Genomic DNA, 15,502 nt, shown 5'->3' with positions numbered 1-15,502 from the left:
ACTTCATTTTCTATGGAGTACTTGGCCAGTATCCAGTATATAATCAGTTTCACAGCAGAAAGTTAACCAACCCAAATTATGTATCAAGTGCAATGTCACTAAAACTGACTAATGGCTGAAAGGTTTATTTAAAATTCATGCACATTTAATAAGATTAAATTCTGTGTTGTCTTCTTTATTGTGTGTCATATTAAAATTCTATGCATTCAGTAAAAAGCCACATGATAAATATCGTCTTCTTCTTACTTCACATAATTTAAACCTGGCATGGTCAATCCCACAACCTAAAAGCTGGATCAATCATTCAGTTGTTTTATCCAGATAACATGTGATTATGTTTATGTAGTTTTCTGTTCACTATACTGGATTGGATTTTGGACTTAATTTTTTAACTAACTTTATATGTAATACCATGGCCCACAACCATGATGAGGAAACTAGATCTGGCCTGAGACTACAAAATAGTTCCCCATGTTCATTTAGACCAATGTTACATGCATACTGATGTCCTTGGTCCTTCTGCATGACTAAATGCATACCCTCAATTGCAATTGCCCCATCAGTATGTAGCTAGTGGCAGCCTGGACTGAATGAGTTGAATGTGATGTGCAGTGGAGAGGTTTGCTCATTTACACTTCAATCCAAGTCATCACTAACAACATACTGATGGTAACCACATATAGAAATAGAGTAACATAAAACCACCAGTCTGCAGTCACCAACCAAAATGAACCCATTACCTCCCATATAAAAACTGAATGCTGTATTTAATAAATATTCACCTATATATCAGATTTTGTATCTTTCTTTTGCAATTGACTGTGCCAGTCCTACACCTTCTAAATACTTGTTGCACTTTGCTTTTTGTAATTTTCAAGTTTATGTATTTCTTACACACTGCTATTGAAATTTTCACTTTATTTATGAAAACAAATAATGCCACATTTCAACTTGCTCATATTTCCATTTTTGTGTTTTTTTTAACCCCAACGAATTCATGCAGTTATTTCTGTAATGGTTCAAGCAACATGTTTAAATACATATCTACATTCTGTAAATACTTGCTGCAAAACATTGGCACTTTATCTGACTAACACATATTTTGTCACTTTACAATGCAGCAATCAGTTCAAGAAAGTAAGTTGACATTGATTTTAAAAACTTTATTTTCTTCTTCAGCATTAATGGATTAGGCCTTTTGACTTGTTCCAATGCAGAATCAGTACTAAAATTACGAATTTGTGTAGTAGGACCCTAAAATGAGTGATCAGTTTGATGCAAGGCCTCTACCTACACAGAAGGATGTGGACAAATATCCATGCCTAAGTGGGATTCAAACCTATAATCCCAGTGTACAACCAATCATGGCCAATGCATTAGATCACTTGGAAAAGACTTTGCATTTAAATGAAATAAGGACAGATTTATCAAGCACCAACAAATCAGACAATATAATATGCTCATGAATCCCTATTTTTGTCATAGTGATCTTTTTAGTTTGCAATTCATGTGTAACCCATGAAATACACTCCATTAATAAGATACTGATTTATTTTTGAGTTCATGCTTTTGACAATTTGTTTTAGTTTTCAAGCTTTTGATTTTGATGATATATGTTTACTTCTTATTGTAAAAACAAGTATTTACTTTGGCAGCGGCCATATTATCTCCTAACCTGATTTGAATGAGCTATGTGCAAGGTAGATGCAGGTAGAAACTTCCAACCACACCCCTATTTATTCAGAACCTTGAGGGAGAAAAAGTGTTTAAGGTTTAACAGTAGCAAAATAAAAGATTGTTACTACTTGCCCTGAAATAACCTTTCTGAAACCCAAAATGCTCATTTTGGAAGCTCTAGTTTAAATGTGCCCATCACCAAATCACATTGGTAAGGTTATGTCACCATGAAAAAATAATAAACACGATAATTGGTAACACAAGATAATGGAAGGATGGTGTTTGTGATATCTCTGAGACAGTACCTCTTACTTACTTAGTTATAAATGGTCATGGTTTATTGGTGTCCATCAATAGTACGTTATTATAGCAAACACCTAATTAAATTACCAATTCATTCACATATACATTTCAGTTAAAATCACACATTTTTTTGCTTTCCTGTGAATGAGCAGTATACCCTTGTTATAGGTTCTAGCACACAAGCTGATTTTTGTTATTGCACCTTCTTGGTTTTAATTATGAGCACATTCTTCTTTCTAAAAATAAAGTGACTTTAATAATTATGATGATGATGATGATGATAGCAGGATCAAGAAACAAAGCCATTCCCATGTTCACTAGGAATCTATAAAACTTACAATGATAAGTCCTACAGTTATCTACTAAGTACAGCTCAGCATAAATACCTGACTAAACATCACACTTTCCCGTTTGATGCCAATACTTTGAACCACACACAAGACTTTTAAAAATCTCTACAGCAATTTCCTGTAATACACTACTAAGATTATATATTTATATTTATATAATAATCAGATTTATATACTTATTCACAAAAGGAACAGAATGATACCATATTTACAATATGCAGAATACCCACAAGTGCAAGAACTTTGAGGGAAAATAAGATTTCCAAGATCTGTGTAGTTTGATGAATTACCTTCTATGGCATACCGGTGATGCTACAATCACATCAGGAAGGGAAGGGTAAAATGTTTTCATCTTCTCTTCTACTAAAACATTAACAATGCTGGAACTCACACGGACACCGACAAATTGATTATTATGGAACAGTTGCCCTGCCTCAGCCAAAGGGTTGACCTATGGACGAAGGACAGGACACTCTTACATTACTGAGCTTGCACAGCACTTGCAGCTGAAGGACAGTAAAAAAAGAAAATAAAAAAGGGAAAAAACCAACTCCTCCATACCACATTCATTGCATTCTGCCCTATTAAGATCACAGACAGCTAGGGAAAATAAAAGCACAAAACTCTTGTCCAACTCAAAACAATCTTGAGTGTTAGAATGAAACTGCTACAATGTCTTCTTGAGTTTTTTTTTCATTATATCATTTGCTTTACATAAAAACTGATTTTATTGGACCGGACTGTAACCTCTTAACATGATTGAAGTTCTTTGTTGGAAGAAGAAGAGAAGTCTTCTTTAAAAAACGTTTTCAAAGCAAGAACTGAAAAACTTCACAACTTCTTGAAACTGTCACTTCCACAGTCGCTTCATTTTCTCATAAAATCACAGTACTGTATTCACTAACACATGTTCTTTCAGAGAACAACATTAATAACAATATCCACACACCAAAATCCAGTCTATCAGTGAAATATACTCAGTCATTATAAAGACAGCTCATTCAAGCGAAGAAAAACTTTCAGTTCTGTTTGTTGAAACCAAATCATTTTGAGCCAACTGCTCCATATATATATATATATATATATATATACACATTATTAGTGTGGCAATTATGACAAAAAATATCATAATTTAACAAGTCATGCAAATGAGTCTGTTTGTATGAAAATAAAAATAAATTGCACCTAAAAGTCAGTCACAATTCCCATTTTGCAGTCAAAAAACTTACATTTAAAATTGAGGATATGAAAACATCTATATATTTTTTCTTCTAGTTTAAGTATTTAACATAACTAACTTCCCTATCTTACCACTATAAAGTGGTCATTGGGAGCAATGAAGTGAAATTAACGTATGTCTCCCTCTCCAAGTGCCAACTCTCAGTCACCTTTCTGTGTGTTTGTATGTATATTTATACTAATACACATAATGCTAGTGCTTGTACTACTTAAGATAAGTTCTGAAAGAGTTCTGTACTACAATTTACATGTAGGGAACTTCACGAGTGTTGATTTACATCAACAGTAGTTGGTTGGAGAGGACTTACTTTCTGTACTCTTACATCTGACTGAACTAGCAGACAGAGTAAACTGAATTGGGTTTCTGAGGAAAAAAACAGTTGACAATATTCAAAGCCGGTGTGTGTTAGAGGTCTGAGCATTACTGATACATTCTTACATAATTTTAATTACATATTTTGATACTCCAACACAGCACATCTCAACAGAATTTCTGAAAAAGTATTCTGAATATCCCAGTGTTATTAATTTTATAGAATTAAAAATTCTACAGTGCTGCTGCTTAGAAATAATATAACAATTTATGATCACATCATTCATAATAAATCAAACATGAAGATTATTTCAATATCCTTCAGAAGATAGTAGACCAATTTCAACTGCAATGACACATTAAAGGCACAGACATTTTATGGCTGAAGATTCGCTGAACCAGAGCTATTTTTCTGGCAGAACACACCAGTACATTGCACCTCTTTACATATAAAATACAATAAAAAGTCTGTTACTAAAGCACGACAGAATAATGAAGTGAAGCTTTTGCAGCGACTGAAGTTGATGAAAGACTCTTGGGCTACAAGTCATGTCAGGTGGCTGAACGGTTTTGTTCACTGTTCAGCCACCTGATGCGGCTTGTAGCCCGAGAATATTTCATCAATGAACTTCATAATTAAAATTAAACATTTTCCATTATCTTAATGGCTTATTCTTTTGTCAAAAATTTAGAAATATGTCTCTCTCTTGTATGTCACATCTGCATCTTTCTTTGCAATTCTTACACAGTTGAAAATGTAATCTATTTACTGAATAATGTAAAAAGAGAAAAGCACTTATCAGATCAAGGAATAACAGTGAATCGAACAACAGTTAATTCTGTAATAAGTTATGGTGTTGAACAGACAGAGAAATACACTGCCGAGATGGGAGTGGAGTATCAGTAGGATGGGATTGTTTTCTTTTGATGACAGAGAAATCAAGAAGGAAATAAGCAACAGAACAAATATACATCTAATACGAATACTACCATAGTGAGGCCTGATATTACTCAGTCACAGAGGTAGGGAAGAGGCATGCACACTGAAAAATTCATCATGAATGGTATGCCAGCATCCTGTTTCTCAGCCACAACATTCCCACTATTGTGAAAGTAATACTTGAACATTACAGGATTTAAAACTGTTGACACTCAAAGTAATTAGTTAAAATACACGAGACAAAACATACTTCCTACACTGGTAATAAAATATGTAAATTGTATCACATGTTCTCTTACTGAAAATATGACATCAAATGGATGTTATTTTTAAGAAATAACTTTGTTATGATGTTCCTCAATAACGACAAACAGTTGTCTTTCAATTCACATTACTCTGAATTAATTTGAATAAACTGTGAATGATGGATGAATGAATGCTGCCCCACTCTGTATATATTTCAAATTTTGGAACAATTCTTCCAATCAATATCATCAGAATTCAGGGGCATTCATATATATGTTAAGTTTTCATTTATTTAATTACTACTCCATAGTAAAATGTTTATGTGATAATGCACCTACACAAGGAAACTGACATTAACTCTATATCAGCGCTATATTTCTGGGGGATTCAAAGTAAACCTAAAAATTACAAAAACTCAAATGATAATTTTAAAACTGCTGTTAGTGGAATACATTTATATGAATGAATAAAATACTCTCTAGTCACAACTCAAACTTGGGGCACTGAATTTGTATGGTGCGATGTTATGTATCCCCAGTTCTATTGTACGGAATGGAGGCTTGGACCGTTTCTGAGGCGATGCTTAAACATCTTGAGGCATTCAAGATGTGGGTATATCAGCATTTACTCAGAATTAGCTGGACTGATAGAATAAGAAACGAACAAGTACTTATGAAAATTAATGAAAGAACAGAAATCGTCAAAACCATCAAATGACAGAAGTTGGAGTGTTTGGGTCATATTATGCGACATCCAGAAAAATACAAAATTCTACATCTTATTATGCAAGGAAAAATCGATGGCAAACAAATCCCCAGGAGAAGAAGAGCGTCTTGGCTGAAGAATTTGAGGCAATGATTTGGACAGTCCACAGTACAACTTTTCCGTGCAGCCATAAATAAAATCATAATCACCAACATGGTAGCCGACATGATTACCAACGATCGATAACGGTCAAGGCACCAGAAGAAGAAGAAAAAATGGAAATTTTGAAACTGCTGTTAGTGGAATATAAAATTTATGTTATCAAGAAATGCTGGCCAAAGTACAGAAGTTAAAGAAATAAGAAGACAATGACAATGCCAGTTATCTTTATGGAAACTGTACTGACATATCACTTGCTTCACTTTGGTACTATCTAAAAATATGTAATTTTCAATTAGGATGGATTTAAAAAAAAGAAACTGTATTATTATTGTTGTTGTTATTATTGTTAATAATAATTTAATATCTGTCAAACCCATTAGAACTAAATAACCTCAAGTTCTTGGTCATTACATCCAAGCAAAAACAATGCCCTGTATGCAGGAACTCATATTTATCTGGTCTCTTTGTTTGTTTCTGAAATTCTTAGTTTCAAACCTTTGGCTTTTATAAATAATGTTTTCTATTAAGATGATTATGAGATTAAAACACTTGGAGTCTGAATTAAGGTATTACCTCAAAATCTGCCTGCAGAGACTGTAGAAAATAAGACAAAAATGTCATCGTGATGATCCCAGAAATCAATCTGGGAATTTTCTACATATTTTTATTTCAGTAAATCCTGTCTATTATCTGGCTGAAACATGGATTTTTCAGACTTTAAAGTACGTCATTTACTGTACTGTGTATATAGACATACTGTTCACAGAGAACAGCTTTGCAACAACAGTAATTTATAAGAATTGGTATAAATTAAACAAAAGGGGGAAGGAAAAAATATATTACAAGACAACACCTACCAGGCTGTCTGTATTACACTGATAATCTTTTCCACTTGACAAAGGCCATTAATTGCTTTTAATTAAATGCAGTGTCATGTTCAGTAAAATATGAATCTTTATAACATGAATATCAAATTTATAAATTAAAAGATTAAAAATCAAGGTATCATTATTGTAACCACTTGTGTATTTTAATATTAATGTCTTTAAATGTGTTAGGTCAGAAAAATTATTCATCTACTACTTTTAGAATACAATAAAGAAAAAATATTATTGTTATAGACACAATTGTATCTTGTCACTATGTACAGCAGCTTTAATATCTATCATACCAGAATGACAGAACATCAATATTTTTTCATCAATGTTCCTTTGTAAAACTGAACAACTGTTTTCATCCTCTCTGACACTGACTACCATCACATAAATGATACACAGTTTTAACAACAATATTCAGGTTGCAAACTGCTTATGTAACAATCTCCTGTTAAAAGGAAGTCAGGTGATCTACATAAATACACCCACTTCATAATTATGGATTTACAATTTGCTAGAAACCCTTTTGCAGACTAAGCTAAGTGGAAGTAAAATTCTCTGTTCACGATAATAGACTGCATTACTGTGACTATAATGAGATGTCTTGTGATGTAGAGCTCTAGAAATGAGCTGAAATATGGGACAAGGCCCAAACTACTTAGTCCATATCCTTGAGAGGCACCCTTTCTCAAACCTAGAATTCTGAATAGAACTCTGAAGTCAGGTTGTGTGTTGACTAGTGTCATCTCTTCTTCCTCAATGTGGGCTCACCTGCTGAACAGGCCATCTGGTTGGCTGGGATTTATTCTTGGGAGCCCTCGCCTGAGTCTGGTGGTGGTGAGGGTAGTATGTCGGACTCAGGCTTCTTCTCCAGGCTCTACCGTCTCGCCACACGCTGTCCATCTACCATATCCTCAGATTCCTCACTATTTGGAGCACGAGCTGTACAGTGAGCTGAACTCAGGGCATTGTGCCCATGCGTTATCTCATATTCCATCACTTCTTGGTAAATGAGTTCCTTCCACTGTTCCACTGTGTGTTCTCGTTCATCCACTGAATGGTCATATGGACCAGGTGCAGGCTGTATTACAAAGAATACACATACAGTTAACAAATATTGTTTAAATATGTATAATTATTCTTCTGACTATATAAATACATATATATTATATAAAAGTAATATACTTACAGCATTGACTTCTCCCTCATCATACCATACGTTGATGTACGGATGCACCAAAGCTTCATCTACTGATATCCGTTTCTCTGGGTCAATCACCAACATCCTTGACAACAAGTCTCTAGCCTGGCTTGCTGTAACTCATATGAACATTATCAATAAAGTTATTTACTCAGATGAAAATATACTTCCTGAAATTACTAACATACACTAAACAAGTGATTTTATGCAAGAAATTTTTAAACTTTACAGAACTATATGCCTTTCTCTCTCTCATATTCTATTATGTGTTGTTATTTTATTGAACATAAAGTAAAATAATTATGTCTGACAAATCACAAGTATGTATAGACATAATACATTCAAAACAGGAGATTGGTCAAGAAGCCAACATCTTTAAAGTATTTCATTAATTTAAGATTCTGTAAATTGTTCATTACTACACATTAGTATATTAATCTTTATCACCTGCGTGTCACAGTGTATACAGCAATACGTAAGTTGTAGCAACATACCACTACACTATTAAACTACAGAATTAAGTCCAGCAGAGAGCCCCATAGCATGGGGATTAAATCCCCTTACAGTGCTATAAAGTTCAACTACCAAGTCTCATTTCTGTCTGCCTGGTCTCCTGTAACATCAGCCTATATATGACTTCACAGTAAGCTGTATTAAGCTTATGTACTTCAGAAGTTTCATAATATGAAAGGACAGTCTGAATTGTGATCTGTAGGATTTAAGGTATTTATTAATTATTTGACCTTGGAAAGCATAAACTACAGAAAAATATATATAACAATACCTTTCAATTTATTATGTTCAGAAGAATCGGACGGGAAGAGTACATCCGGGAAGAGCCGGTCAAATGCATAACCAGGATATCGTGGTCGGTTCTCCACATAATTCCTCACCGTTAGCTGTAATCGTTTCATAAAATCTTGTGATGGTGTCCCAAGTTGCTCTGTGGAGGATAAGTAATTTAAAATTGAAGAACTAGAAGGCAAATAAAGCAGGATGGTTTTGCTGCATGATCCTAAAACTTATAACATTGATTAATATACACAATAACAAGTAAAAATCACAAATACAGAAAGTGCTTATTCCTTTAGAAGCATTTCAGTGAGATTTAAATGCTGTATTATTTCTTGTGTTTAGTGAAGAAGTATCATCAACATTCATTTGCATGCTTTAAAAGCTGAGAAGCTTCTTTTTGCTAATTCTTATTGTGTGCATACATGCACACACAACAGTGTAACTTTGTTTACAATAGTGAAGCTTTTTCATGCACTGGTTGTGTCAAAGCATGTCTTTTGGCTCTAAGGGAAAAATCTTTAAAACCTATTCTTTATTGATCTTCCTTTAATTCAACTACCAGTGTTAGACATATAATGATACAAGATCAAATAATCTGCTTTGACTCGTGCTTATAACTGAAGGCATAAAAGTTAAAAAAACTTAAGAAGCTACTTACCTATGATTTTATTCCATTGATCGATGTGATCTGTGCCTGGGAATAAGACTCCACCACGTATCATTTCACCCATTATGCATCCGACAGACCAGATATCAACATTTTCCTTATAACCCATACCCAATATTACCTACAAAGACAAACCCGAGTAACAAAATAATTTTCATGTCCAATACATCAACTGTCATGTGTTTAATTGCTCAATGTTAATTTAATCACCAGTTGTAGACATTTTGCCTCATTATTTAAATATTATTCAAGGCTGAAGTGAAAATGGTCAAGTTGTTGATGGATTATGTTGGGTTAGGTAAAGTAATGGGACAGGGAGCACAGAAAATTGGTCATTCAGAATTATGGCAACAAGAGGGGAGATGGAGCACAGTCAATCACAAAAAATGAAAAACAGAAAAGTGCCCTTAAATTTATTTCCTCTAATGCCACATTTAATGTCAGTAAAATAAAGGCTATTATGGCTCACCTCTGGTGCTCTGTAGTAGCGTGTGACAACATAAGGTGTCATCATAAATGTGGTGCCAGCTGTCCTGGCCAAGCCAAAATCCAAGATTTTCAGGGTGCAGTCTGATTTGACCACTATGTTGCTAGGTTTCAGGTCCTGAAAAAAAAGTTTACTTTGTGACCTCAAACTGTCAGAAATGAAAATATAAACAATGAATCTCTACTGATCTGTTATCACATACTTTCAGAAATGAAAATAAAAACAATTAGTTCATACTAAACCTTTTATCACAGGCTTTCACACCCATATCAACTGTGTAGAAAAATGTGTCAGGACAATCAGCCCACAGTCGTGGTTCCGATAGACAATGATGGACCTGCCTTGTTCATGCTAGAAGAAGCCTTTGTGTTCCTAACCATGTTTCTCCATGACATTCGATTCCAAAGATACTAAACTGTGGATGATTCTGGGTTCTGGCACACCCATTTTATTTATATTTCCATTTTTAACAATTTTATGTTATGATGCACTATTCTGGAGATGTCAAATTTATGCTCCATCTTGGGTCTCAATGACTTCACTTAATTATTCTGGACAGTCTTTATCAATTCATCAATACTTGATGTACTCTCTCTTAGCATGTTTTTGCCATTGGCTTATTATTCATGAGATGAACAGCATAACAAGAACATCTACCGTCAGATGTTGTAAGTAGCAACAGTATATATTTTAAGTGCCGAGTAGAATTTGGACATAAAAATAATGTTAATGGGATGGAGAATTACATAATGCAGAATATAATACATATTTCATTATCTTCAACTAATATTGTTATAACAATTGAAATCAAGGAAGATGAGATGGATGAAATATGAAAAATACATACAAAATGGTGGGTGCAAAAACCAAAATGAGAGGCCTTGTGGAAGACCTAGGCAAAGATAGCATGATTATCTGAATAAAAAATATATACACAGAGTTTCAGAGGTTATGCATATCTTTGTGTTCAAGTAGAATGACAAGGTGCCCATTGGATGTAAATATTCCATACCACTAGTTTCTTTGAACTGGTTCAACAGCACACTTCTACTTAAGATGGAAGCAGACACAGCTAGCCTCCAAAATGTGTGTGTATATAGATCTGTACTCTTCAGTTTGTAAGTAACCATAAACACAAATTGGCTAGCAGTCTATTTCTGTCATTATATTTTTCAGTTATGTTCTATCAAGTTATAACAATGAAAAGGTTAATTTTAATTTTTTTACCCACCCTGTGTATGATGCCTGCTGAGTGGAGATGTTTGATACCACACAGCATTTGGTACAAAAGGTATGACATCCTTTCATGGTCTAAGTCCATTTGTATCACCTGGCAAAGATTTGCATCCATCAACTCCATTACAAGATATACATCTTGAAATTCTTCCAGAGATTTCTGTGGTGTGAAAGCATTCAGCAGGCCAATAATCTGCAAACAGCAAGAAGGAAGGTTATTATATATGCTCTTACAAGTTTAATAGAGATTCATGTTCCAGAATCCAAAAATTAGTTTGAAAATTAAACATAAAATACAAACAAACATGCATTCACTGTTCATACAGTTATCAGCTTAGAGTGAAAATATTCATAATGAACTCATCCATGCTTATTTATGTTCAAATAAAATTGTCACTTCCTTTTTCACAAATTATTCATCAAATGAAAAATTGGCACATCACATAAATATTGAAAACAATTAAAATGTACAGTTACTTCAAAGCAACGTTTTATTTTGAATGTGTATAACAAGGTAAAATTCAGGCCTGCCTTTGAGTAAAGTGTCAAAAGTCTGTAAACCTTCATCTATTCCAAAAATAGACAAGAAGAATGTGGAATAATTCATGACAGTACCTGAAACTGGTTCTAATAAATTCTATTGAATATAATATTAACAGTATATATCAGTTTCTCACAAACTGGCAGGTAAACAGTATATATGTAAGTAAAATGAATATTCAAACTCACATTCTTGTGATTAACAAGCTTCATTAATTTGAACTCCCGATAAGCACGTTTAGCATGAGTAACATTCTGGAATGGACGGCTCAATTTCTTGATAGCCACGTTCTGCTGTGTAACTGTGTCATATGCAGCACTGCAACAAAGAACAGAATGACACAACTGTTACTGTTCCAGAAACACATCTGTTTGCTTCCATATAGCTAAAGAAAAATTAAAAAGTGAACAACAGGAATATTCATGTATAAGACTAAAATATTCTTCCTCCAAGAAAAAAGAGTAAAAAGTGAAGAAGGGCCATTTTGTTCTGACTGGTAAACTTCAGCACTCCTCAGACAATTTATTATATAGACTTTGTTAACATAATTATACAAATTATAAATCTACATGAGTTTAAATCACCAAAAGCCTTGGTTAGCAACAATAAATTCAAGTGAAAGATATTGTTAATGACCCAACATAAAGTTCTAAAGTACATTCATCCCTCTTAAATATTATGGCATTATTGATTTCTAACATGCTTGGATGATGACCATACAAAATAAGGTGACAAACAGATGGACACAAAGCTTGTTATTGGAATTCCGAAGCAGGAACTCTGCAGAGCCATAAAAATGTTTCCCTGTGGGTAGCATAAGAAGTAGTAAAATAATAGTACACAGCACTTTTAGCTTTAAAAAAATAAAACAGGAAACATGGAAAGAAACCAATTAGTCTTTTGAAAATTTATTCTAATAATGTAAATTACAAAAGTCATAGGCCTGTTAATATGACTGCTTACTAAGAATATTTCAGGTCATAGTACCAATACCAGTGACAAGCAAGTTCAAGTAAGAGAAGAGTAAGTAATTTATAGGGACAATAATGCCTCTTCACATAAAATTCACAAAATGTCTATAAGGGTACAATTTGTATTATTTTCAAGTCCTTTTGGTATTAAAGTCCTCTTTCTTTACTCACCAGACCATGCCCTGAGCACCCACACCTTTAGGTGCCAGGTCCAAATAGCGACTTGGTACAGAAAACTCGGTGTCTCCAAACTCCACTGTGTAGAACATGATGGATGTGGTTCAAGATTCACTGTTGGGGATGGGATGGGCTATGAGATAGCTACTGTCATCACGTTCATCACTTCCTATCGGATGCTGCACCGAAAAGTATCACTACTAGCACAATTCATTCACTTTAATCCAATGACCATCCATAAATGACGTCGCTTAACTGGAGAGGGCTCCAGTCTTCCTTCGTATTAACTTCCCACATATCAACATTCATGGAAAGAAGTTTAGTCTGTGGTTTAGTCCCTTTTCTAGCCACGATTTCTGTTTCTATTTGCTAGAGCTGCTGAAATATTTGAATTGAATAGTTGAGATGTTATTGCATATTATAAGAATTCCAAAATTTAAGATATTTAAACACAGACCATATTCCCTATGTCTTCATACGCAGTTGAATATTATTTCAGTTTTGATTTTTTGGGTTAATGTGAATATTAAACAGAACAACAAGGATAAAATATCACTTGTGAAATTTTAACCATCTTCATACTTAAAGGACTCATAAGTCAAATGGGACTATACAATTTAATACTGATTGAAAGCAAACCACTTCATTACTTCATGTGTTACTTTCTGAGTATATAAAATGGCATTCTTTGAACTGATGCTACATAATAGTAAAAGAAAATTTTAAGTTACCCTTGAGCCTACCCACCATATAACGGAGGATTGGTGTTAAATGAATTTAAATGGCCAGTTTTATTTTCCAGTCACTTTTCTCTCTGCAGACAGAGTCCCTATACCGTTAAAAAAATATCACTACTCCAAATGGCACTAATGAGCAGTAACATTTTGCACAGAAGAAATTAGAACAACCTGATCTTCACCAATTCTAGTGCAAAATGCTTTAACTTTTCATTTTTACAATGAAAACTGTGTTACAGAACTCACAATTATGCAATCAATCGCTGACAACCTACATTAAATTAAAACTAGGAATTTTCTTACTTGCTGTTTCCAACACGATATGACTGAACAGTCGTAGTAACATACTAGTTCACCCCTAATACAGTGATAGCTAAAATAAAATAAGCAAGACACTGTCCTGAAATACATATAACATCCTTCAGAGTTTAGAAAGAAATCTCATCTTTTAACAACTAAACACGTAACACAGAAATAATAAACAACACTTTCTTAATACTTGAGCAGCTTTTTAATGTATTTATAAACTTTAAATAAAAGGTGTATAAATGATGTTGGAAAGTTCAATCCTTTTATGTGATGTTCTGAAACTGAGGTGAAACTTACACTTGCATTAAATTTGGACAAATGTCGCAATACAGTTTGTTCTGTCAGATTTACTATCTTTACTATTTAACAAACAGAAAGCCTTCAGTCACAAAATACCAAGTAATGCAATGGCAAAGATGATAAACGTTATGTACTGAAGTTACAATTCAGTCTGAATTATATGTCACATAATGTATTATCCTTTGATTCATTATATGCCACTTCAACTTTTCAAAAATATTTTATTTAGGATAAAAACTAAAATGTACAATCCCAATGAAAGATTTAAGTTTATTCTGCAAGGTCATGTATTTTTATACTGAGCAATTTTCGTTCTGCTTCAAATGAATTTCTTTTGATGGGCAAAAAACTACATAACTCCAGCACTGAAGTTTTACACACTGACTTCACATTATATAAGAATATATATAATTTCCAACAAAGTGTACCAAAACAAAGCTAAATTAACATCTAGCTGAAAACAAACTTAATTTTGTTACTTTAAATACCTGTACTAATAAAGTAAAGAAACAGTTGCAAAAACCAGTAAATACATAATGTTTGGAGCAACACAATGCCTTATAAAAGTGTACATTTGTCCGACTTCATACAGACTGTGCTAAGAAAAATCTCAGTGAAATGAAAGACTAAACTCTGAAGATTGGAAGTCTTGAGAGAGAAAGTAACTGAAGTGTTCTGTAACACCCGAGACTGGTAATCAGCTACTTAACACCAGAGGGAAGACTAGGCCCTCCACCAGGGCTTCAAACACAAACATATGGACAGAACAGAAGTGTACATGCTCTCCAATTAAATATCCATAACAAATGAAAATTGTAACCAAATTGAAACAACAAACCATAAAAGAGGAAGGTGGTCTAATCTAAAACCAAAGCTGTGTTATGTACAGCATTCAAAAACTAAGAACAATCCTTTCCACATACAACCGGCCATCATTATATGGAGAGCCTTTCTACTACAAACAAAAAAACACACCAAAAAAACTGTTTCACTTTAAAAAATTATAAATAACAACCAAATTCACAATGCAATGAAACGATGAACAGGTAGCCCTCGATTTACGACGGGGATGCGTTCCTGGACAAACCGGCGTAAATCGAAACTCTTTTATAATGTAAATCAATGGGAAGTCAATGACATGCGTTCCCAGCACTCAAACATTTACGAGTGATATAATGGCATTACATTTAAATCTCTGAAATAACGTAAATAAAATAAAGGGAATTTAAAAGCTATATTTTGTACACTTACTATCGGCAATTCGTTGGTCC

At 33.7% G+C, this 15,502-nt stretch overlaps 1 protein-coding gene across 7 annotated transcripts in view; it reads right to left on the bottom strand.

The window, feature by feature from the left end:
* Positions 1–1,989: 1,989 nt before the first annotated feature.
* The window catches only part of bsk (mitogen-activated protein kinase dJNK), a 159,571-nt gene continuing 146,058 nt past the window's right edge, over positions 1,990–15,502 (bottom strand). For 3 of the 7 annotated variants that reach the window (XM_022066612.2, XM_022066614.2, XM_022066613.2), the window contains 7 exons: positions 11,926–12,055; positions 11,192–11,389; positions 9,943–10,077; positions 9,465–9,594; positions 8,796–8,954; positions 8,000–8,124; positions 1,990–7,891 (listed from right to left, as the gene is read on the bottom strand). In XM_022066612.2, the coding sequence (XP_021922304.1) occupies positions 7,688–7,891; positions 8,000–8,124; positions 8,796–8,954; positions 9,465–9,594; positions 9,943–10,077; positions 11,192–11,389; positions 11,926–12,055 (1,081 nt within the window). In that variant the 3' untranslated portion in view covers positions 1,990–7,687. Of the gene's footprint in view, positions 7,892–7,999; positions 8,125–8,795; positions 8,955–9,464; positions 9,595–9,942; positions 10,078–11,191; positions 11,390–11,925; positions 12,056–12,879; positions 13,264–15,502 lie in introns of all 7 variants that reach the window. The other 4 variants (XM_022066615.2, XM_022066616.2, XM_022066618.2 and 1 more) reach the window with 4 other exon arrangements.

The sequence above is a fragment of the Zootermopsis nevadensis genome, unplaced genomic scaffold (genome assembly GCF_977971745.1).
Source record: "Zootermopsis nevadensis isolate Lab colony 2312 unplaced genomic scaffold, Znev_1.0 Znev_ptg000030l, whole genome shotgun sequence".
In the NCBI taxonomy this organism is placed as follows: domain Eukaryota; kingdom Metazoa; phylum Arthropoda; class Insecta; order Blattodea; family Termopsidae; genus Zootermopsis; species Zootermopsis nevadensis.
The sequence above is the reverse complement of the archived record's forward strand: the minus strand, read 5'-3'. Positions and strand labels throughout refer to the sequence as shown.